This window comes from Alligator mississippiensis, chromosome 9, assembly GCF_030867095.1.
Source record: "Alligator mississippiensis isolate rAllMis1 chromosome 9, rAllMis1, whole genome shotgun sequence".
Classification (NCBI taxonomy): Eukaryota; Metazoa; Chordata; order Crocodylia; family Alligatoridae; genus Alligator; species Alligator mississippiensis.
Genome location: NC_081832.1, coordinates 64454222 through 64477610, shown reverse-complemented (window position 1 = coordinate 64477610; position 23389 = coordinate 64454222). Strand labels below are relative to the sequence as shown.

Below are 23389 nucleotides of genomic sequence, written 5' to 3'. Positions count from 1 at the left end.
GGCATTGTGGGATTGTATTAACCTTGGATATAGTGTCAGACTGATCTATGGGAGCTGATGTGATTGAAGGCATCTGGACTCTCTTGAAAACTAACATTTGAGTTTATAGTTTGACAAAAATAATGGAAAGGAATAGGTCTGGTAGGAAGTAAAGAAAGGGAGGTAAAAATTACTACTAAGAAGAAGAAAATAATCACATGGAAAGGTGAGCTGAAGGTCAAGGCTAGAAAGGAGGTGTAATAGAGCAGTCTCAGCTAAAATAGTCTCAGAAGGAACAGAAACTTTGTATCTGACTGAATAAAATACTCTGTTAAAAGGAAGAAGAGGGACTATTTTAATGCGAGGGAAAGGATTTCTGAAAGTACTTAAAATTTAGTGGTAAGATTATGCAAATTGTTGGGGGGGGGTTGTCTTAATGACTTACCTAAACATTAAGAAATTGGAGAGGACCAAACTTCCAATGTTTCTGTTTTTGATGTTAAAGTGAAAAATATTTTGTTTTAGGTGTTTACTTCCCCCCTCCCCCCCCCCAAAAAAAGGGGAGGGGGAGAGGGGTAAGACCTACAAAAGTGCTGGTGGAGGAGGAGATGACAATGTCACCATCAGTCAGTTAATAGCTCAGGGTTCAGAGCATCCACCCAGAATTCATGTGACCCAATGCCCTGTGGGGGGTTGAATCCATGCCTCCCCCCCCTTCCAGGAGAGTACCCTAACCACCAGACTACCTGGTATTCTGGCACGAAGGCTCACCGTCTTATCAGTGACACTGTTTCATGTTGTATAGAATAATGCAATGTTCACGTGACAGAGCAAGAATAAGCAACTACTCTCTACACTGATGATTAGGACAAACTCCCCAGAGAGGAGGGACTGTAAAACAGATGTCAGCAGCTGGCAGGCCAGAGTGTTTTCTCTTGATCCAAGAGGAGAAACTGAGGAAGGCCCATCTCGGCACCCTATAGCAGTGATTTTAACCAAGGTGACTTGAGATCCTTCTAAAGGTGCTATGGGGGTGTCATGCAATGTTAGCACTGCTAGGTATGCAAACATGAATCGCAACATAAACCCAGAGATTTTAAATATGAATCCATAATGTCAAAAACCCCTTGACTTGTGGTTTTCTCTGAGTTCTTTCCAACAAACGTTGTAATACTTCCCACTTGCTTTTTGCCTGCAGAAAAATCAAAGCTGGCATTTTCAGAGGGGTTCCTTGAATCTAAGAAGTTAAGAGCCACTGCTTTGCAGGCTACTGGTTAGGTGTTGCCCTGAGGAGAAGAGATCTTGATTGAAACCCATGCCCTGAATTTGAGGGGGTCCTTGAACTCTGGTCTGCCACCTCTCAGGTGAGTGCCTAATCCCTAGTGAGACCAAGTAGGTAAAAAGGGCACTCACTGGGGAGGAGGGACACGCATTTTCTGGTCTCTGCTCCAGAGAAATGTTTGAGTGAAACAGCATAAAGAATGAGAGTTCTCACCCCAAACACCTCGTAGCCTGAAGGTTAGGCAATCTCCTGGCAAGGAAAATGTGGACTCTGTCCTATGAAACACAGAAGAAAATTGAATCTGGATCTTCCACATCCTAAGTGAGTGATCTAACCCTTGTGTATTAGAGGAAAAGGGGAATAATTACACTGGCAGCAGTTTTTGTGACTGTTTTGCACAAAAAAATGATCTTGCAAATTTGATCCCCTTTCATAAACGCATGTGGGAGAACCTATTTTCTGTTCTGTATGTGGGAGGTCTATTTTCAATTAATTTACTATTTGCAGAAAAAAATGTACCCACTTTTATGCAGGAGCACATAAGGGACTAGTGCTCCTAAATCTCCTAGGTGCTTGAGGCAAAAACTCTCTCAGGTTTTGCTGTAATATTTGAGTTATAAACCTTTTGTTCCCTTGGAAAGCTTCCATTGTCTTAACGCAGCCCTCTACCCAATGTAGTTGAAGAATGTTATACTTTCTTTTCCTGAGCGTATCAATCCTCCTGTTTATGGCAGGTATGTTTGGGTGAAAAGCTATGTAAGACTCTGAGAGGCATTAGAGAGGAGATGCAGAGTTTCTAAAAATACAGTGTAATGCATAAGACTGGAGAGCGCTGTAGCAGCACAGGGAATTCAGCTGGTGTGTATGCAGCAGCCAGTGCCAACTACACGGCCCAACAGATTCTGTTCCTTAATAAAACATAGTTAAGTGGCACAGGAAGCTTTGTCTTGTCAACACTGATACCATGCAAGGGACTTGCTGGGGAAGTACAACTAACAAGGCGCACAGCTTCTTTTCCCCAAACTCTGACGTAGGAGACGGTGTGATTTTTATAATTAAAACCCCTAAGAATGTAAATGTGGAAAGTTTGAGTGTAATGTCAGGTGACAGGATTTCTCCCCTTCCCCTTTGATTATTACATTTTAATTTCAAATTTTAATGAAGATTTCAGGGAGCATTAACGTAAAAGGTATGTGAAGGTGGCACAAAGCTGAATAATTTTATAGAGCTACAGGGCACGCATGCACACACCAGTTTTAAATCCTCCTTCTTCCCTGTGACACAGCCTGAAGAGCATCAGTGATTTTTTTTTTTTTCTGGGTGAGGGGGGTTGCTCTGTCTAGAAGCATCCTATAATTCTCCATGCCGACTTCTGTATGCAATAGGAACAAATTGAAAGGCTCCTCAGAGTCTATGGGAAGAAGCATGCTCTGGGGCCTTGGGCAAGCCATTTAAACTCTTGCAGGTTCAACTGCGAGGTATGTCTGGGTTTAAGATGTCTCGGTCCATTCTTAATGAACCTGTTCTGAGACTACTGTGACTAACTAGGTTTGAAGTCAGGTTGGAGGCATCAGAAACATTTGCTAGCGTAGGCAAATTAGCAATTCTTCCCGTCTTCCAAGAACTCAGTGGTGTTAACCCTGAAAGATGGGTGGAATTCTAAGGTTGCAGGACTAGATAAATGTTTTGTAAAGTGTCCCCCCTGCCTCCAAGCCATCTAAGAAGAGAAGTCCAAAGTATTATCTCAAGATGCCTGGATATGGGTTCCCTGGAGAAGAAAGTTTGAAATCTCAACCTTAATCACCATGGATGGCATTTTAATGAAGTGAAAAACCATTATCTCCTTGCTGCCTTCCTGATTGTGACAAATGTGTATTAAATATGATGTGAATGGGGCACTTTGGCATGAATGTGTGAAGATATGAACTTGCTTTCTATAATGTTATTACCGTGAATTTTGCTCCCAACCTGAAAAAATATTTGATCCCTGGAGGGTGTGAATGGAAGCATGGTCTCATATTACACACTCTAGTGATCCCCTTTGGTTGATAGTTGGAAGGATGTAGTCTGGCTTCACAGAGTTAGAAGGAAGGGTTTTAAAAAGATAGTGTGTGTAAGGGAAAATATGTTAACTCATAATGCATAGCCTACATTCTGATTGCTGTTTTCAAGGATGAAATAGTGTCACAGAAATTGAAAACAGTGTTTAGCTTATCAAGTTCTGACAGAATAGATTGTCAGCCCTCCTATAACTACATGATCTCTTGCTCTTTTTGAGAAGCCCAATTCTACATAATTCTATGCAACGTTGTATGTGTGCTAAAAGTAGCCTTGGCCTCTACTTTTCTAATCAGGGTTTGATATTTTTCTTTAGACCAGACCACTATTTTTTGAAGTGTGTTCTTGTAGGCAAATATCCAAATACTAGCATTTGCAGGTTCAATTTATTGTAGACCTAAACTCATATTCACAAAAATGGTGAGACAACTTAAAAACCAGGCTCTAAAATTTGTTTGCATTTTTAATTGTTCGTTGTTTTGACTGTTCTTTGTGTGCATGGCTGTCTTTGAAGAGAAGCAATGGATTTTCTGGTTTAGGATTGTGGTTCAACCCATTAGAAACTCCCATTATAGAGTAACTCTAGTATTTATTTTGGTTCTCAGTCTTTGAACATATACTAAAAGCTGATCCTTCCAGTTTTTCTCAAAATGCCCTTTTCTAATTCCCATTGATTTCAATGGATATTGACTCCATTGGATTCTGCTACAATATTTCAATCTGATATCTAGATTAAGTTTTAAAAACAAAACATGTCTTTTGACTAGGAAGGAATCTTACAGTAACATTTTAATATTGTAAATTCAGGTAGACACAACTTTTGCAGCACTGAAAAGCCGACTTTGTTACAGTTGATGAAATGCATCACTGTTGTTCTCTCATCCTATCCATATTCTCCACGATTGCCTTTATAAAGATACATCTGTTTAGCTTTGGTGATTAGCAGAAACATTAGCAGGCCTACTGTTTCAGGACATGAATAATTAATGTTTGTTCCTCATTAATTTCTAGTGAAACAGAGTCTTGTTAGGACTACATTTAGATATATTTCTAGAATTAAGAACAAATATAACTATCGAGCTGTTGAACTATTAAGAATCTTGCCTTTTTTTCCCCTTGGAAAATACTGTCATCTTGGTCAAATTAACATAGGCAGAAATAAATAGATATTCAAACCTCAATAAGTTTTACCATTGTTCAGACCCCGCATAGTTACTCAGTGGTAACATCATCAAGCTTTTTTTTTTTTTTTTTAAGGCTATTTTTAAAAGTTTATCAACATGTATGGTGCTAGTCCTAGTCTCCAAATGGTAAAGCACTTCTCTGTTACTTTTTGGTAAATGTCCAGTTTTTGAGTCATGGCACATAAATGCTAATGATGTGGGGGTTTTCCACCCTGAGTTCGGGATGTGATTTTCAAACACAGGACACTTTGGCATCAATTTAATGGATTTTTTTTTCTTTCCACTTTGGGTGTCTGACCCCAATTTGTGGCTCTAACATACTGACTACATCAAAAAAATCTCATCTTCTGCTTCCCACATCCTTTTTGTAAATGTCCATAAGCTCATGGTATGTGTGAATATTGCTTGTTGTACATCGAAGTGAAATAAAGTGAGCATCAAGTGAAATTCAGTTGCTTATCGTTTTTAATGTTGTTTTTCGCTAATAAAGCCCTTCATTTAGAAGATGCTTCTGTTATAAAAAGTCTCCTCCTTGTACACTGCAACCTGTTCAAATCGCCCATCCTTATGAGAAGATTCCTGCTGCGAAATGAGTCCTTATGTGCCCAAACCTTTCTGTACTGTTCTTCTGCTCTTGTTAAATGGTGATGGCCTGGTAACAAGTAGCTTGCCTTGAGTGCTCATTTAAGATGGGTTTAGCTGCATAAGTTACAAGCATTGTTATTTTAATTTCCTGGAAGGTGCTATATTTTATACACACTTGCACACTAATTTAGGAAATGCAGATTGATGAGTTTTATGTATGTGTGTGTGTATATATGGATATATAATATACACATACATACATACAACTCATTAAGCTATGTTTCCTGGACCCTCAAGTGCTATTTTCATAATTTATCAGTTCTTCTGGACAGACTCCATAAAGCAAAACAATTTAATTGATGTCTTATTTCGGTCCTATCCTGAGGTGGGGGATAGGGGTTTTTGACTGACCATTGTTCAGCCCAGGTTGTTTAATAACACAGTTACCACTCATAAATAACATTTTAGGTTAAAAATGAGTTGGATGCTCCCAGCCCAGTTGCTAGTGGTGAAAGATTTTCATCTAACCCAGCATTTCCCAATCTTTGAGCTTTTGACCCTATTTCTCAATCTTTTCTGGGTTCTTGACCACACTTCCAATTTAAGCCTCACTTCAAAATGCTTTTCAGTGGGGCTTGTGACCTCCACTTTGGGAACTACAAATCTAAGCCTTTTCTGCTACCACTGCCACTGGTCACTTAGTCAGTCTCTGCAGAGAGCCCAAGGATCAAATTCTCATATCTGCAGCTGGAATCTGTCCTCATCAGGACTGAGCTACTGAAGTGGAGTGGACATGGGGCAGTATGCTCATTGTCTTAGGTGTGCTGTGAAGAAGTAAGACTCCAGAGCAGTCATTACCTCTTCCATGGCCACAAAATTGACATATGCACAGATTATTGCCTTGTTCTTGATTTAAAAGCATTTATATTGCTCTAGTTCTAGTACCTGGAGACCTGGACTGGGTCAGCGTCCTCTTGTGCAAGCACTGCACAAAAATAATCAAGGATGGTCCCTGCTCTACAGAGTTTACAGTCTGAAAGACCAGGAGTAACAGGCAGAGGCAAGAGTGTGACTGAGATCATGAGCAAAAAATTGATAAAGTACACACTAGTTGTGGTCAGAGCTCTTGCCTAATCAGCAGCCTGAACCATGACTTCTCATGGGCTGACCTATACCTATGCTGTCACCAAACTCTGAATGGTGATCTCTCATTTACAGGGAAGTAAATTGTGGCCAGGCAACATCAAATGGTGTCAGAGAATAAAGCAACTCTCAACTGTTGGTGAAAGCCTGTTCTTTTGTGCACAGTCCATTGATCCATTTTGATAATGACTGCTGAATTATTATATGGCCCAGGAATGATTGTTGCCAGAACAGATCAATACTGCTGATGAGATGGGTACTTACTGGAAACTTCTGCTTAAGAAAATAAAAAGACCTAGAGCATTTCATTGAGACAAAGTAGTAAGACTTTTATTAAGTCCTCTCAGCAATCATTGAACAGAATTGTATGACATTCCTCAGAATGGCTTGGAGAATGTGCCTTGAGCTGTGTAAATAAAAGGGTTGAAGCCTACAAGTGCCTAACAGGTTTTTAATGAAGCCATTGCAAATTATGGCACTATCTTGCCAGTTAGCTGTATTGCACATAACTTATTGTAGGAGGCCCTGATATGAGCCTTCTGCATTGCTCTTGTATTGCGTTGCTTGATTTGGGAAGATGGAAGTCCCTAGGTGCTGGTAGAGCAAGGTTTACATTATCCGTTTTTGATCTGATAGATTTGCTGGATTTATGTTGCTGTGTTCCAGGAATTCCCAAGCAATGTAGGGGATCTAAAAGGGCTGTTACTGTTGTACACTTCATAGCAGACCCAGGGATCAGGACCAAGAATGCACAAAGAGCATAAATCTACCTTTGTCTTTACCATCTACACCTCAGCAGAACCTGAACTTCAGGGCCTTCATCTAACACTTTTTTACAGAAATGTATACTGAAAAATTTAGAAACTTGCTGCTATATGAGTTTTTGACAAATTATTTAGCATCTTGGCACCTGTGTGTTTCTTCATTTGGGAACTAGAGATAACATTCTTGTAAGTAGTTTGAGGCTTAACTGAAGTTTGTGAAGTATTTTAGGGAATGTAGATTAAAGGTGTGACATTAACATTTTTATTGTAGATTCTCTATCTGTTTCTGCAATACTGCTAACGAATAAATCCTATGTACAAAACTCTGGGTTTATTATACAAGCAGGTCTCTGTGTGCAGTGCACAGGTGTAAAATCAGTGAGTTTTATCTGTACAAACCCAAAGATTACATAAAAACATTTGGCATACGTTTGGAATATGGATGAGAACTTTGTAGTAGTATTTCAAGGTGTATCCCTTGCCCAATCCCACAATGTAAAAATATTCACCTCTGAACTTTGGTAGAATTCAATCTATAATTGCTGACCACTTGGACATTTTCCACTTAGTGCTGCTGTTCTTGTAATTTTCTAGTCATCGGGCATCTGACCTTTCTTCAGACTCCTAAGTCACTTTTCAGGGCACAACTGCACTTTAATAGTACACCTCCTCTAACCATCTCCATTGCTATCAACACATGCTATAGCTCCTTTACCAAGAAATCAGATCCCCTTTTCCAAGCAGCTCTCTGTCCTCTTCTCCCCCTCTTGCAGCAATCAAGACCTGTTTAAGAAACCTATCTCCTTTCCCTACACAGTCACAGCTCAAGTGGCTAGTGAGAGGGGGCAAAATGGGCTGCATCACCCCTTGTGTCCACTACAGGAGTTGATGGTCAGGGTTAAACAGAGAAATTTTTCACATGAGGTCCCATTGATTTGTGAATTGCTGGGTCAGTGTCAAAGGCCCAAAGAAAACATTGGTGCTGGTTTTGCATGAAGCTGCCCTTGCTGCACTAAGATGTTCCCATTCAATTCCTATCTCTCCTTACTGAGAGGGTTGTCTCTTGGTAAGTCTGCATCTCAGTCTAAATTAATTTAATGTGCCTTATTTATACATTGCATTTTGAAGGACCTTTGCTGGTATACACTATTATGGGTCAGCTCCTCAGATAACTTTCACCTGGTTAAAAGTGAGCAAAGCCCTTATATCCCTGTTTAACCCTCTTCCCTTCTGCTGTCTTCAACCTGCATTGACATTGACTGCTATAAAATTGAGCCCTGCATGTTACTTTATAGCCTATCAAACTTCCCCTCAGTAGGACCTGTTTGCTTTGAAACTCTGACACTGCAGTCAGCCAGCCTTGTGACTATGCCAGGTAGCTCTGGTAACTTAGCAACTTTCTTTTTGCTTTGTTAAGTTGGGCTGTTCAATCTCCTTAATGAATAAGAGAATCAAGCCAAGGTAATTGATGCTTGGCCGTTTAGCTGATGAATAATTGACTGTCTGGGTAACCCTAGATATTTCCTCGATCAGATTGTGCAGTGGAACAGCCATATCATACCATGTGCAGAGTTTCTTGCTCTTTTATGGTGTCAGAAATCTGCATTCAAAACCCAAAGCACAGGGAGCCCTTAATCCTTCCTTCAAGAAGTGGTATGTTTTGTAATCAATCACTGGGACTGAAAATCCCAGTTGTAATGTGACCAACTTAGTCTCTAAGTCTTAAATTAGGCCTGAAGACTAAGCTCTTGGTCAGATCCAGAGCAGAGGAAAAAACAAGCCAGGGAGTAAAACAAGAAACCCTCCCCCTTCAAGGACATGGAATGATCACAGCATCTGATCAAGTTATCTGGACTAGGAAGCAAGTAGGATGCTATTGTGTTTTAGAGTCTGCAAAAAAAAAAGAGGTGGGGGGACAATTTATTTTCTATGCATCTCTAAATATTAATTTTTTAGCAAAAGAGCAACACTAGAAAAAAAATAATAATTGCTGTAGAATTTGATGCAAGTGGCAATTTAATTAAAATCCCGAATATTGTTAAAATCCCTCAAATTTTTGCTTTTGCAGTTATAAAAGTTCCCACCAGACTGTTGTCCACTGAAAAGTAGAAGGGGCTGGTATATATTCAGTAGCATGTTGTATTAAACTGCAAAAGTTCACTTCATTTATTTCTATGTGTACTCTTTCCCAAGCAAATTGTGTAACAGTGAAATGCCAGGCCTTGGACTCTAAGGCCATGTCCAGATGAGCACAGTCATGTGGTGATGCAGGCATGTCTATGGTGCCATACCAAAAAATTCAGGCATTACCAGCACCGTGCAATGGGGGGAGAGATAGAGATTGACCCTGGATGATCCCAGGGTCAAAAAAACCTGCACAGAAAAAAAGCGGGGTGGCATGCATGGCAGCAGTGCATGCTGCCCAAAACCAGAGCCTGGCTGGCTGGACCCACACACCAGCTGCCAGCCAGATTCCCAGCTGCAGGAGCACCGCCCCGGCACCCAGGACCCCAGGTAATGCTGCTGGGGTCAGCATACTTGCAGGCCACAGCTTCCCTTCCCCCACCCAGGGTAACCTGCCACACACCAGATTGTGCATGGCACAAGTGTTCCCCAGGGGCAACTAGCAGTGGCACAATGTGTGCTGCTGCTACTTGTCCCTAGGAAGCTGAAGATCCACGCTTGTCTGGATGCAGCCCACTGGGCTTTGACTTAGGCCCTATCTGTGAATGGAGCCTTTTCACTGCTGCACCTCTCCCCAGTCTCGGACTTGTGACAGAGACAAAACTAGCACATTGGGTGGAACAGGCACTTTTGAGTGAGGCCAGCCATGGTGTTTTATCACGATCCCCCCCCCCCCCCCAATATTTTTAATAATTGACAAGTAGGTGAATGCTCCCTCCCACCTACCGCAGTGCCACACTTTGGTCTGCAGATCCTTTCTGATGGCAAACCATCTGGGCTCTTTTAACTTGTTATTGTTTATCCTTTGGACTTCTTTCCTCTGGTTGTAAGGTGTAACGGCAGCAGCCGGGGCCAGGAACATCAATATTTTACAGCTTTCATTAAAGCCAGCTCAGCAGCTAGACTAACCAGTCCGGCTTGTTTCAAGCCAGACCGCGTTGTGGGGCGAGGGGCCGGGCTCCCACGATGCCGGGGGCTGCGGGAGGAGGAGCCCCCTGCCCTGCACCCCCAGAAACCCGCAGGGGGTGCCCGCGTGCGGGGCGGGGAGGGGAGGGCAGCCGGGCAGAGCAGCTCGCTGGTGCACAAGCAACCGAGCCACGATTTTGCCTTTTTTTTTTTTTCCCTCCCTGCTTTTATTTATTTACCGTAACTAGACGGTGCCAAAGAAAGGCCGGCTAATAAGTAGACAAAAGCGTGCAATTCATCCCTCTATTAATTACCTCCAACGCGGCGGGGCGCCTAGAAATACAGTGCCACTTTAGATAAAACTTTCATGCCGCTATTTAGGCCCTTTGAAATATAAATGATTTCCTTTAAATTTTTTATCATAAATCAGGGCGCGGAGCTGCGCGACAACGCGCCGGCGGGAGGCCGCGGCTGCGGGTGCCCGGGGCGGCCCGGGCAGGGGAGAGCGGGGCAGGGGCCGCCGGGCGCTGTCCGTGGTGCTGAACCCGCGCCGCTCTCCCGCCCAGCCCTGGGCCGCCTGCACGGGGTTGCTCCCCCCGGGTCCCCTCTCGCCTTCTCCCTCGCCCCAATGCAGGTGAAAAGAGGGATCCCCACAGTCTCTAGGCTGTGGCCAGAGTTTACTTTCTTCTGGTCCCGAGGTGACTTCACATCCCTGCTCTCCAGCCTGTCTCCGAGCCTTGGCACGGACCGCAGACACTTTTGCATCTGGCTCTCGGGGCCGCTTTCTTTTTCAAAGCGCTTTGCGAAGTACGGCTGAGCAACTTGTGTACAGCGTCTTATCCACTTGGTTCTGCTGAAACGTAAATGCCCCTGTCCGACCCCACTACTGGCAGGGGGGTGCTGGATTGGGAAACAAAACCACTGAGGCTTTAGGTACGCTTGAAGCCGTGAACCCCCACGCTGTGCAAAGCTTCTGGTAGCTTTTCTGGAGTCTCTCATTCAGCTTTTGCCCCCCCCCCCCTTTTTTTTTTCTCTCCACGTGAGTGCTTCTGACAGCTGGAGAGGTGTCAAGGTGTGCGGGTAGCTCCTTACTGGAGAGTGTCAAGGTGTGCGGTGTGTCCCTCCTCGTGCTTTCTCAGAGTGGACTGGACTACAACACGCATCGCTCGCTGCATTGAATGGACTCAAGGCAGGAAAACCCGAAGTCATGGAGCTGCTAGTGTCTGGGGTGGGGTGGGGGGAAACCCTTTAAAGACAAAGCCAGACCTCCTGCTGTCTCTGATCACTAAAGGAGGCTGAGTAATGTTGTCAGGAGGCCAACAAAACGCTTCTTTTTAACACCGCTTCCCACTTCTGGCTGCCCTGCACTGAGGGCCTGAGACTGTGACAGCCCGGAGATCCCACAGCCGTCGAGATATCTCCACCTCCAAACCGCCAAGATGTACAAGTTGGCCAAAGTCTAGAAATATTTCAAGACGGCTGGAGGGTTGAAGCATGGCACCAACCAGTGAATAGTAAAATTATGTTTACATCAGGACTCTTCTTTTCCTTACTGTACTATTAAAAATAAATGAAGACTCAAGGAACAGGTATTTCCACCCTATTAAATATATATGTGCCCATGGCACAATTAATATTTACTGTCTAGCTTGTAGGAGTTTAAATCACTTAACGTCTCTGGGCTTAGGTTTATCCTCCTGTGCCGTAGACCGGTAGTATGTGCTGCAGAAACGGTCCTGGAGAGAGGAACCTGGGTGAGTGTCTGTTTGCGAAGTAATTCCAGCGCCCCCGAAGAAAGTGCAGTGTCAGTAATACTGGACTGAATTTAGCCGGCCTCGTGGTCCTGAGCCTGCATGTCTGAGCTAGAAGGCTGGGCTGCAGTGTCTGCCTGGGAGATGTGTGGTCTACATTTAGAGAGAGGAGGTTTCTTATCGTGTTTGGCTTAACATGAGTTCGTCGAAGTGCTTCCTCTTTTAGTGGGAGTCCTGAATGTCCTGTTCTTCGCTGCGGTTATGCGGACAGCCGCTGAACTGTTCCTCTCGCTTGCTTTCTGCTCTTGTGTAACCGGGAGCCGTGTGGCGAGTGTCACCGTACCGGGGGCCTGATCTCGCAGCTCTGGTTTCAGTGGGACACTTGCCTGAGCAAGAACTGCTGGATCCACTCGTAAATGAATGTTCACCTGCTAGCAACCACCATTCAGACTTACCCTTCTGTTCCTCTTGCTTTGGGATGCTTATGGAAGGAGTGGAGGGTTGCTTGGAGACAAAATAGGTTGTACAAAACCAGCGGATACACGTTGTCTATTGACCTGTTTTAATAGTGTCTAGTCCTCATTGGGCAGGGCCAAAGCCCATATGAAGAAGGACCTATTTTATCTTAAAGTGGGTGCAGGATGGTGTAGTGTCCAGATGCTCATACCTCTGCAAACTGAGGGAATTAATACCTGCTTTCATCAACGACGATTGGAGTTTGCCCAATTACTTCCCCTGGCGAAGGGTCGGTTCCTACGTGCGTCCATAGAGCCCACTCCATCATGCGTCCAGCCACCTGCTTACAATTCAAACCATTTTGGTAGGAGCAAGCTAGTCCTCGCAGTGAAACGTTCCTCTTTGTAATTGAGTTGCTTTGATGCCCTCTGGACAAATCTATTAAACTTGATGTAGCCTTGTTGGGTTTTTTTTTTTTTTCCGAGTTGCAAGGCACTGGGGATGAAAGAAAGATTTGGCAGGATCAAAACATTGTTAATAGGGAGGCCGTGCTTCCTGCTGGAAAACCCTGCCCCCCCACCCCTCCCCGCCTGCTGCAACTTCAGTGACACCTAGTTCAAGGAGGCTGCTAGGAATACAAATAGCGCTTGAGATTAAAAGTCATAAGCGAAGAGGGGGTGTTAGCTGTCTGGACTCCAAAGGCCAGGAATGATAATAAGGCCTACTCTGCCTTCGCTGGGCAGGGGCATAAAAGCAGATCCCTTAATTGGATGGAGAACAGGCAGCGGCCCTGGTGGGACTGTGGCTTAGCCGGCAAGGGCTCACCGAGGGCAGGCTCCCGGGAGCCGGCCGCAGTCTGCCCGCTCTGTTCTTCCCAGCTGATCCCATGGAGGGTCTGACTTTGAACAACGGGGGCAACTGTCAGAAACTCCAAGTGTTCAAGGCCTTTCTGTCCAGTTGCTCCTCCTGCACCCGGGCACGGAGCACTCTTGCTAACACGGATCAGGCTGTCATGGGTTTATCCTGCTGTCCCGGCTCGCGGGATGGATGTCTCCCACTTTAAGGCTGAGATTCCCAGGGGTTTGTGAAACCACAGGTCCGGAACCACAAAAAACAATCGCTCCATTTCCCCCCTGAAATATATGTAATCTCTTCCTCCATATCTAGCCCGATCCTGCCCCCCGCCCTAGGTGGAGAATCGCCCTCAATACTTTCTCCGAAAGTTGAAAGAAAAGGGAACATTTCCTTAGTGGATTTTAGGCAATGCCAATGCTCGGCGCACGCAGCGATCCCTCCAAGTTGGCACATCAGCTTCCCTCAAGTGGAGTGGGGACATGGCGAAGCCTAGGGTGACAGCCTTTCCTTCCTTGGAAATCTCTGACTGGACAAATAGGGTGAACTTCAGCAACTAGTCCTTCCAGGGACTTGGCCATAGACTGCCAGAGCCACAAGGTGACAGTGACCTGATTTACCTTGGTCCCAAAAAAAGAGCCCCAGCCCGTGCAGGGGTGAAGTCAGGTCTGAGAGGACAAAAAATAACAGAACTTGCCCCCGGGGCCATTTCTTGTCTCCTGAAATGCAGGCGACGACACTTAGTGCACGTGGAAAGGAGCCCAGCGCTGGGGCGCACCAGGCGCCGCGCCCGTCTACAGGTGTCTGCCCGCTCCCGAGCCGGAGCGCCGAGTCCTCCCCCCGCCTGCTTTGCTCGGTTTCTCGGCCTGCTGGCTCCAGCCCTCCGCACGCACTGCACCTCGCCGTAGCTTTTAGCCAGGCTGCTGCTGTACCTGGTATCACATCCATTATTGATGTCTCTCCTTGTGTTGCAGTGCTTCTAGGATTGGAAAAGTAAGTTTGGAAACCGCTGACTTGACATGGCAGGACGCTCCACTTAGCAGAGCCCTTCCTCCGGCGAGCGCTGGGAGCGGGGGGAGCTGCACGATCCCAGACCAGCACAGAGGTGCTAGGGCGATTCACCGAGCCCATGTGCGAGGGCTGGTTGAAGCCAAGGCGATTGATTGGCCACTGGGTCCCATGGGGACAAGACCAGGCCCTGCACTTCACTCCTTACACACAGACGTGACTAGTTCAGCCCCCGGAGGGAGGCACAGGGGGGTGCTCGCCCGCCGTCCTCGTGGGCATGGTGTGAGGGCTGCGTGGGACGGGGACGTGGCCCCACCGGGTTGTCTTGTCTCTCCCAGTTTTCGCAGGAGTCCTTGTGATGGCCGGGAAAGGCGAATTCCCTTCGCCAGCCACCTCTCCCTGCACTGAGCCCTCTGCTGCGGGCCTGGCCAAGACCCCCCAGCCCAAAGAGCATCGGAATGGGCATGTTCTGTTGCGTTCCATTTTACTTCGCATTAAAAATACAAGCAAAGCATTTATTTGGGGGGAGCTTCAGGTGACACCTGTCTTCAAACCCAGCCCCGTGGAGAACCCCGATGCCTCCCTCCTTCCCATGGCCGGACCCTGGCACAGGCATCTGTGCTCCTAAGTGCCTTGGACTGCCAGGGCTACTTTCCTCGTCTCCTTCCCGTGCAGCGCCTGCGCACAGCGCGCTCGTCCCGTTCCTGGCAGGCTGCTTGTAAGATGAGTGAAGAAGCAGGTGGGGGGAACGAGAGAGGGAGAGGGAGAGGGAGAGAGAGGGAGAGGGAAGCTCTGTCATTGAAAATAGCTCACTTTGACAGGAACAAGCCAGAGAGACAACCCTGAATCTATGTCAGGGGCTGCCTACCTGCAAGGTGTGCAAAGATGATGGCCATGAACGCCAAGCAGCCGTTCACTATGCACGCCGCCCTCCAGGAGCCCAAGTACTCCAGCTTGCACTCCAGTTCAGAGGCGATGCGCAGAGTTTGCCTTCCAGCCCCGCAGGTATGTAGATTAAGCATAATTACTGCTTTAAGGCACATTTTTTGACAGGCACTTGCTTAATGTTTTTTTCATGTCGCCAGAACAATCGCATATCTCTGAACCTCTGTCTCTCTCTCTCTCTCTCTCTCTCTCCCTCTCCTCTCTCTCACTCTTGTCTCTGATCCACATGTCTATTCAAGCAAAGCTTCTGCCTTCATATTAATTTTTATGACCTGAGCTTTGAGGAGGAATCTCTGTGCTTGGAAATGTTTTTTAATCCTGAGTTGACAGTATTCCCCACTGACTCCAATATGCGCATTCTTGCTTGCAGCTCCAGGGCAATATATTTGGAAGCTTTGATGAGAGTCTGCTGGCCCGTGCAGAAGCTCTGGCGGCTGTTGATATTGTCTCCCACGGCAAGAGCCATCCTTTCAAGCCCGACGCGACCTACCATACCATGAGCAGTGTCCCATGCACGTCTACCTCCTCCACAGTGCCCATCTCGCATCCCTCGGCCCTCACCTCGCACCCGCACCACTCCGTGCACCAAGGCTTGGATGGAGACCTCCTGGACCACATTTCCCCCACGCTGACCGTGAGCGGCATGGGGGCCCCCGACCACACGGTGATGTCCGCCCAGATCCACCCGCACCACCTGGGAGCCATGGGGCACCTGCACCAAGCCATGGGCATGGGGCACCCCCACCCGGTCTCGACCCACAACGGCATGCCCTGCATCAACGACGTGGAGTCGGATCCCAGGGAGCTGGAGGCTTTCGCCGAGCGGTTCAAGCAGCGGAGGATCAAGCTGGGGGTGACCCAGGCGGACGTGGGGGCGGCCCTGGCCAACCTCAAGATCCCGGGCGTGGGCTCGCTCAGCCAGAGCACGATCTGCAGGTTCGAGTCCCTCACCCTGTCCCACAACAACATGATCGCCCTGAAGCCCGTGCTGCAAGCCTGGCTGGAGGAGGCTGAAGCTGCCTACCGGGAGAAAAACACCAAGCCCGAGCTGTTCAACGGCAGCGAGAGGAAGCGCAAGCGGACCTCCATCGCCGCCCCGGAGAAGCGCTCCTTGGAAGCCTACTTTGCCATCCAGCCCCGACCCTCGTCCGAGAAGATCGCGGCCATCGCAGAGAAACTGGACCTGAAAAAAAACGTGGTGCGGGTTTGGTTCTGCAACCAGAGACAGAAACAGAAGCGCATGAAGTACTCGGCGGTGCACTGACTGGCCCGGGGCGAGGGGCTGGGGGGCCGGGGCAGGGCTGGACTCTTGTGCACTGGGTGCTCGGCAGGAGCAGGGATCTCCGCTCCGACCCACCGACACACAAGTCATCGACTTCGCATCCAGCTGATCTCCCCCCGCCTTGCGCTCCTCGTTTCTTGTTGACAGCAAAACTAACAAAAAAAAAAGCAACCTCCAAAGACCCGTGTCTGGCCGCCCCGCGGTTGTTGGCGGTGTCTCTTGTGCACTAGGGTGTCACTTTCGGGGCAGGTTGGGGTGGGGGGGGCGTTTGGTTTCTCCAACTGCGTCGCAATAAGAAATGAAAGGCTAGATTTGAAGGGGAAAGGTTGGGGGTGGCAGGTGGAGGGGACGGGGGAAGGTTTATGGAAATGTGAGAATTATATTTGGAAAGGAGAGAGGCTATTTTCAGAAAGTCCCGGTTGCACCCGAGGTAAATTCGGCTCCGCCGTCTGCTGGGTCCGGCTCTCCTGGTTGTAACCGTCTGTCGCCCGGGGTCCGACACCAATCCTTTTCTACTCCGGCGCTTTGGGCCAGGGAAAGCAAACGAAACCTGTTTTTACTCAGCGACATACTTGGGCTGCTCTTTCTATGATTTTTCTTCCAAGCACACACACACACACCAACACTCTCTCACTAGCTAGATTTGTAGGGATTTTTTCAAGTCACTCCTTGAGTTGTTTCCTTGATAGGAAAAAGAATAAGGAAGAAAGGGAAAGAGATTAAACTGCGGGGAGAGTCGGGGCTTGTTCCCACGCGGGTTTGAGCACAGCTCCGTGTCTTGCAGCTCCTACCACGGACTTGTACAGCGCACCACGAGGCTGCAGCCGGGCCCCGGGCTCTGCCCGCGCAGCGGCGACTCACCCCGTGACTCCATGGACTTGGGGGCAAGCCTTTCACCTGTGTCCCTCCACCCCATCCTTTCCTTCGGTTTCAATCCGAGTTAATTCTCTCGTGCAAGCCCGGATCTCCGTTTGTGTAATACACAAAGCTGACCGGGGCTCTTTTGGATTTAGTATTTGCAATGAGCTTTCTCTCCCTCTCACCCTGCCTGTTTCAGATTTTTAGTTTTTATCCCAGATAGTTTGAGTGCTTGTGTGGCCTTCTCTTCCTCTTACTTATTTAATTATTTATTATTGCCCTCGGAATCCCTCCTGAAATAAATGTTGTCCGCCCGCCCCTCCCCTTGGATTCATTTCTGAAATAAATGCTTTATTTTTCAACCCGAATGGAGCCTTTTTTCACAGCGGGAAGGGGGCTGATAGCGCCCGAGCAAAGTATGTGATGCTAATGATAAACTGTAGCTCGCGCTTTTCTATTGGAGAGTGGAAAGGGGTTTAAAATTCATAATGAATCAACTTTACCAGTTCCACTGCTGCTTTGGCTGTTTTCATTGCTCTACATTTTGACTAGCCGCTTGAATGACGATGATATTTTCCTTTTCAGTTACCCTGATTATATTATATTGCTATGATTGTGTAGAGGAGTTGTAAAGTTTCATCCGCTTTTCTCTTTTCTGCTGTATTTTCCATGTATTGATTTGCCTCGATATTGTTTTTCAGTGTGATCATGATTTCTCTGTTCCAGAAATATATATATATTTATATTTATACATATATGAAATATATTCTTTCCACCTGGACGACGTAAATTTTCACACTCCTCTAGATCATTGTGCGTGAATCTTGTCGTGTTTCTGAAATAGTTCCCAAGCAGTGTAACGATTACTGTAATTCAGGGAGGACTCGGACCAGTTTTCCCTCTGTAAAACAAAAGTTTAGTTAAGTTTTGGAAGGGAAAGATGCTTTCTTATCCGGAAACGTCATTGGTCCAAACGAAATTCCCTTCTCGAAAATGTCATTAAAACATTCCCTCGAACAACTCCATCAAAGGTTCATTTCTAATGCTGTTTAAAAGGGGGGAAAAAAGAGGGCTTTTTATTTATGATTCCCAGAAGCACCTTAACGATTAAAAATTAATGATGGACGCCCAAGTATCTTCTGAATATTTCACCGTAGCATTTCAATGAGTGTCCAACAGCAGACCTTAAACCGGGGATCTTTCCCCTCCACCCCAGCTTGCTGGGGAAGCACCTTACAAAATTAATCTTTTCAAGTTTAGGACTCTTAAGAAACTAGAATGCTGCACCTCTTCGTTTCCTAGATCTATTTTTTTCCGATCAGCCCCAATGATTTTTTCCCCCCAATCAAATGTCCTTTAATAATAAATGCCCTTATGCCATTACATTATATTGTGGGTTTTGAAAATTTAAAATAAGGGTGATGCAATATTAATTGGCTATCGTGGTATAAAAAGGGCAGAAAGCAATCCCGGCTGCAGCCTTTCACAACTGTCCACTAGGATTTCAGCAGATACTCTATAAGGGCATGGTTAGGATTCCCACCCCCCAAAAACCCCCCAGGTAAGATATATTTTTTCGCATTTTCTTCAAGCCTGTGAATTTCTTGCAGCTTCATTTATTGCATTTCATTGTTGGCTTGGCTTGGGTTTGGGGTTTGCTGGGGGTTTTTTAATATACAGGACTGGCGTCAAGATCAAAGAGCTCGTAGTGTACCTCCAAGTTGCTTTTGAAGTTTCCAGTGGAGAAATCCTTTTCTAAATCTGAGGTTACCTACGTGTGACCACGACAAATATCCACAGTTATAACTGAGCCCAGAGACCGGGGGGGGGGAAGCAAATTGGACAGTCTTTCTTGTATTTTCATTCTAGTGAATTTAATTTATTTCATTCGGACGAATACACCAACCGGGGCAAAAACAAACAAGAAAAAAACCAAGAAAACTTCAAAATCACTAAAAAAGACATTTAAAGGGCGAGGAATTCTCCAGCTCGCGATTTTCCTTTTCCCTGAGTTTGTGTCATCCTTTTGATGTTTCTCCTGACGCAGCCAGGAGTGGGAAACCTTCCTCGGAGCAAGGAAGAGGGCAGGCTCTTCCCTTCAGGATCAGGACCCAGCCCGATCCTGAAGATTTGAGACGCTGGGTCCGCCCGGGACTGCTGGGCTAGGGCTCGTCCTGCCTCCCTCCCTCCCTCCCAGCCCGGCTTCCCCGGTCCCTGCGCCTGGGAGCGGGAACTTCCTCCAGGTTTCCAGCCTTTGCCTCTCCCCTTCGGCAGGGATCCCTCCCCCAAGTTTTTCCGCCTCTCCTCTTCTACTTACAACGTGTCTTTATTATTCCCCCGCCGTGCAACCCGCCGCCTAGGGCAGCCCCGCGCGGGAGCCTGGAGCGCTCCGGGGCGGCCGCCGTGTGTCCGCGGGGTTGAGAGCGCACGTGTGCAGGGGGCGCAGCTCCGCGCTACCAAACCCGGGGCTCTCGGACACCATAAAAGCACATAACTGTGTGTGGGGGGTCCCCCTCTGCATCGCGGGAGACGACTGGTGGCTGTGGGCCTTTGCTTGCTTGCTTTCTTTGATTTATATTATATATTATTATATAATATATTATATGAAAGGATCAGAGCAGCTTCCAATAAACAACCCCCCTCCCTCCAAACCCCCATGTCACTGCTCCCCCTCCATCCTCTGCCACTCTGTGTCCTGTGGAGAAGGAGGTCCTAACTATGGGTCCTCTCAAGGCTGTTTTTATCGATTATAATAACTATGACCCCTCCTTTCTTAGACAGGAAAACTCTTTCATGAGTAGGTAAAGGGCCAGAAACTGATCTTGGTTTCACCAGTGAAAATCTGGACTATTGACTTTTATTTGCCTGGAAGTACTCCAGATTTTAACCAAGAATCTTTGGCCCTGTCGGGCTGGGGGATAGGGATCCTTCAGTTCTTCTTAAAAAAAAGAGACCAAAAAAAAATTGTGGCAGTTGGGTTGGCTTGCAATAAGGCCAATTCCAGGGGTATTTTCTTCAAATCGTCCCCCAAATGCAAAGGTTTTGCCCCTGCAGGTGCCTTTTGCATACTGGAAAGTAAAAGCAGGTCAAGTAATAGAAGGTTAAAGGGATTCATTCCCCACCCCTTCTTTTTTCCAGTTTAACCTTCATTATTGCAGGGCCTCAGACTAAATGAGTCTTCAGGATCCTTCCAATCCTGTGATTCTGTAAATAAGGTGGAAGTAATACTTGGTGTAGACATGCACACACAAGATGCTAACACAAAATGCCTGAGCAGCTTGTGAGCCTGCCTAGGAAAGTTGTGGAAACAGTAAGAAAATAAAACAGTTTACTTGATCAGCTTGGGCCTGATCCTGCTTCTATTAACAACAACGTAACCCCGCCTTGGATTCAAAGAGAAGCAGCATCATGCCCCTTGCCTCCTAAAATGGGGAGAAGTGGCAGCTGGCCTGGGCTCCCAGCCTCCAGAGAGACAGCCTTTTTTGCTGTTAATGAAAAGGGCTTGTCAGTACCCTCCCCTCCTGTTTTACACCCAGATCTATCCTGTTGTTCTGCCTGGAGGAGACCTGAACTCTGTAATGAAGCCCTGTGAATATGATCCTCTGCACACTGGACTTGAAAGTTCCTGCCTCCAGGCCTGAACACTTACCTCTATACTCCCCCCTTCACCCATTTCAGCTTCAGTTGGCTAAAACAATAAGGCTTGTTATTGGGGCTGGATGGTGCCTGGGGTCCTTCTTGCCTCCTCACCTCCTTGGCAGATATATTCAATGTCCAAGCCTCATAAATCAAGGCTATAAAAAGCTTACTTTTATATGCACTCAATTGCTACCAAACCCAAACTAATTGCATAAATTCCTCTAGGCCACTCTGCACTGTAGTTGTGCTTGGGATCTGATCAATTAGTCATTAGGCTCCTCCATTAGCTGGGCTTTAAGCTCGCTAATATAAATGTCTCGTGTCAATTTCCTTGTAATTGAATGAATAAAAAATACAATTATTAGTACAAAGGACAAAAAAGATGCCATGCGGGGTAGTTATAGCAAATACAAAAGGCTTGTACTCCTCTCAGAATTTTAAAAGTTTATGCTTTCTGGGTTTTTGTTTAGTAGATTATAGCAAATACAGATTTCTCTTACCAATAGGAAAACATTGGAGTGTGACAAATACTGAAGCTGTTGCTGTAGTCAGTTAGTCTGTGCTCCTGAGTCCAACACAACCTGAAATCTGTTACTATAGCTGGAAATTGTTAGTATAATTGAAGTCAATGTCAAAAATTCAAGAGGGCCAGGACTTCTACCCACATACAAGGTTCTTGCACTTGTTTCTTCATTCCATTTGTAATCTATTATAAAGTCCCCTTTTATGTCTAACTAGAGCTGACAGGAATATTATTTATGTTGAAATGTGCTCTCAAAGCCAAAATGTTGATTTTGACACTAATTTCAACATTTCAATTACATTTTCAACTGTAAGTCTTCCGAAGTCCAAGGTGAACTTTCCATTCAGTGTAAGAGAGAGAGAGAGAGAGAAAGAGACCCAAATTGAAACCCTGACCTCTTTGATCCAAAAATGGACATTTCTGGCACAATTCCATTTCACAAAAACAACTGAAAGGTTTTGTCTTTCTTCCAGCATCAAACCAAACCAAATGTCAAAACCTCAGTGTCTTGAAATGAAATTGTCATTCTCCAGCCAGTACAAATTATAACATGGGCATTAGACCCTGGGGGACTATGTGTTAAGATACTTTCTGATTACATTACCTCAGCATCGAAATACCGTTTTTGGCCATGCATCTAGGATAAGGAAATTGTTTTTAATGCAATGGTAAAATATATTTGACTTTCATTCTCAACCCCAACTGGACAAAGGATGGGAAAGTAGTTTTAGTTTGTTTCCATGTCTAGGCTGGTACACTTCTGTGACAGTTTTGCATTAGTCCTTTAGAACACTGCTAACATTATCCCAATGAAGCCATAGTATCAGAGTCTCTGTTTCTTGCTTAGGAGGGAGAAAAGATATACATGTTTCTTTTGATGGATAAAACATGTAATGCTTCTAAAACTATAAACTGTGGCACAAAACAATACATTACGGATAGCTATAATATTGAAAGTAATGTGACTTCATGCCAAATTCTGACCTCAAATACTGCTCCCCTTAAAGAACATTAGTTGGGTTTATTAGCTCAAGTGAGAAAAGCCTTAGGCCCCACAGTTGATTCTGTATACAGTTCTCCCATACAGCTTCATTAATGCACCTTGAATACAACAACACAGAACCTTTTACTTTTTCCCCCTTGATGTTTAATCTGGAATTCCAATAAACAAATACAGCTCTTTTAAGTCAATGAGCTTTGTATATGCTTATTTCAGGGCTACATTTGGCTACTGATTATTGTTACAGCTAGGTTTTGTGCTGGTTTTAGGATGGGGTACACTGGATCAAAATAATCTTTGATGCAGCTTTGTTGCCTTTGCTGGAATACATTACACATAAATTGCTGTATTTTGCATCTTTGATTGCAAACTATTTGAGGAATTTTTACTTCAAACATTTTACATTTCTTAGTTACGTAATAATTATAACAATAATGTCTGACACTTTACAAAATGGGAAACTAGTTCATATATAATATGATATTTTTCATATTTTTGGTGCATTTAGTTCTATTGAAAGGATAGAGACACTAGTCTTGAGAAGTGAAGTCCCCTATTCTCAAATATTGCACAGATAGAAATGTCCCATCAGTACCTCTCTCAGCCTAACCTTGATGAGTTACTTTGAGGAAAGAAGACAACCTACACTAAGACCTCAACTTGCTTCTTATGGAATGTCAAATAATTACTAGATGATAATTACTTTCAGTCACTATTGGTTCAGGCTGGATTCAAGTATGGAAACTAAATGAAAAAGGATTATTACCAATCCTTTAAGTAATTCTGGGCGCATCTACACGAGATGCTTAATGCACAGTAGCCTAATAACTCTGCACAGTAGCATGCCAGGCAAAAACTGTGCTAATACACTACTGTGCAGTAGTATTAGGCTACTGTGTAGTAAGCATCACTAAAAATTCAAGCGCTGGCGCTGCTCTGGAGTAACTCTAGTTACCACACATTTAGTTAGTGCTTCATTAAGTGCTAAAT

The 23389-nt window shown here is 45.6% G+C and overlaps 1 protein-coding gene across 1 annotated transcript; it reads left to right on the top strand.

Annotated features, from left to right (window-relative positions):
- Positions 1-15037: 15037 nt before the first annotated feature.
- On the top strand, positions 15038-16624 carry POU4F3 (POU class 4 homeobox 3). The gene is made up of 2 exons (XM_006261110.4): positions 15038-15157; positions 15468-16624. Exons 1-2 carry the CDS (start codon positions 15038-15040, stop codon positions 16359-16361), a joined length of 1014 nt encoding a protein of 337 aa, XP_006261172.2. The 3' UTR covers positions 16362-16624.
- Positions 16625-23389: the final 6765 nt, after the last annotated feature.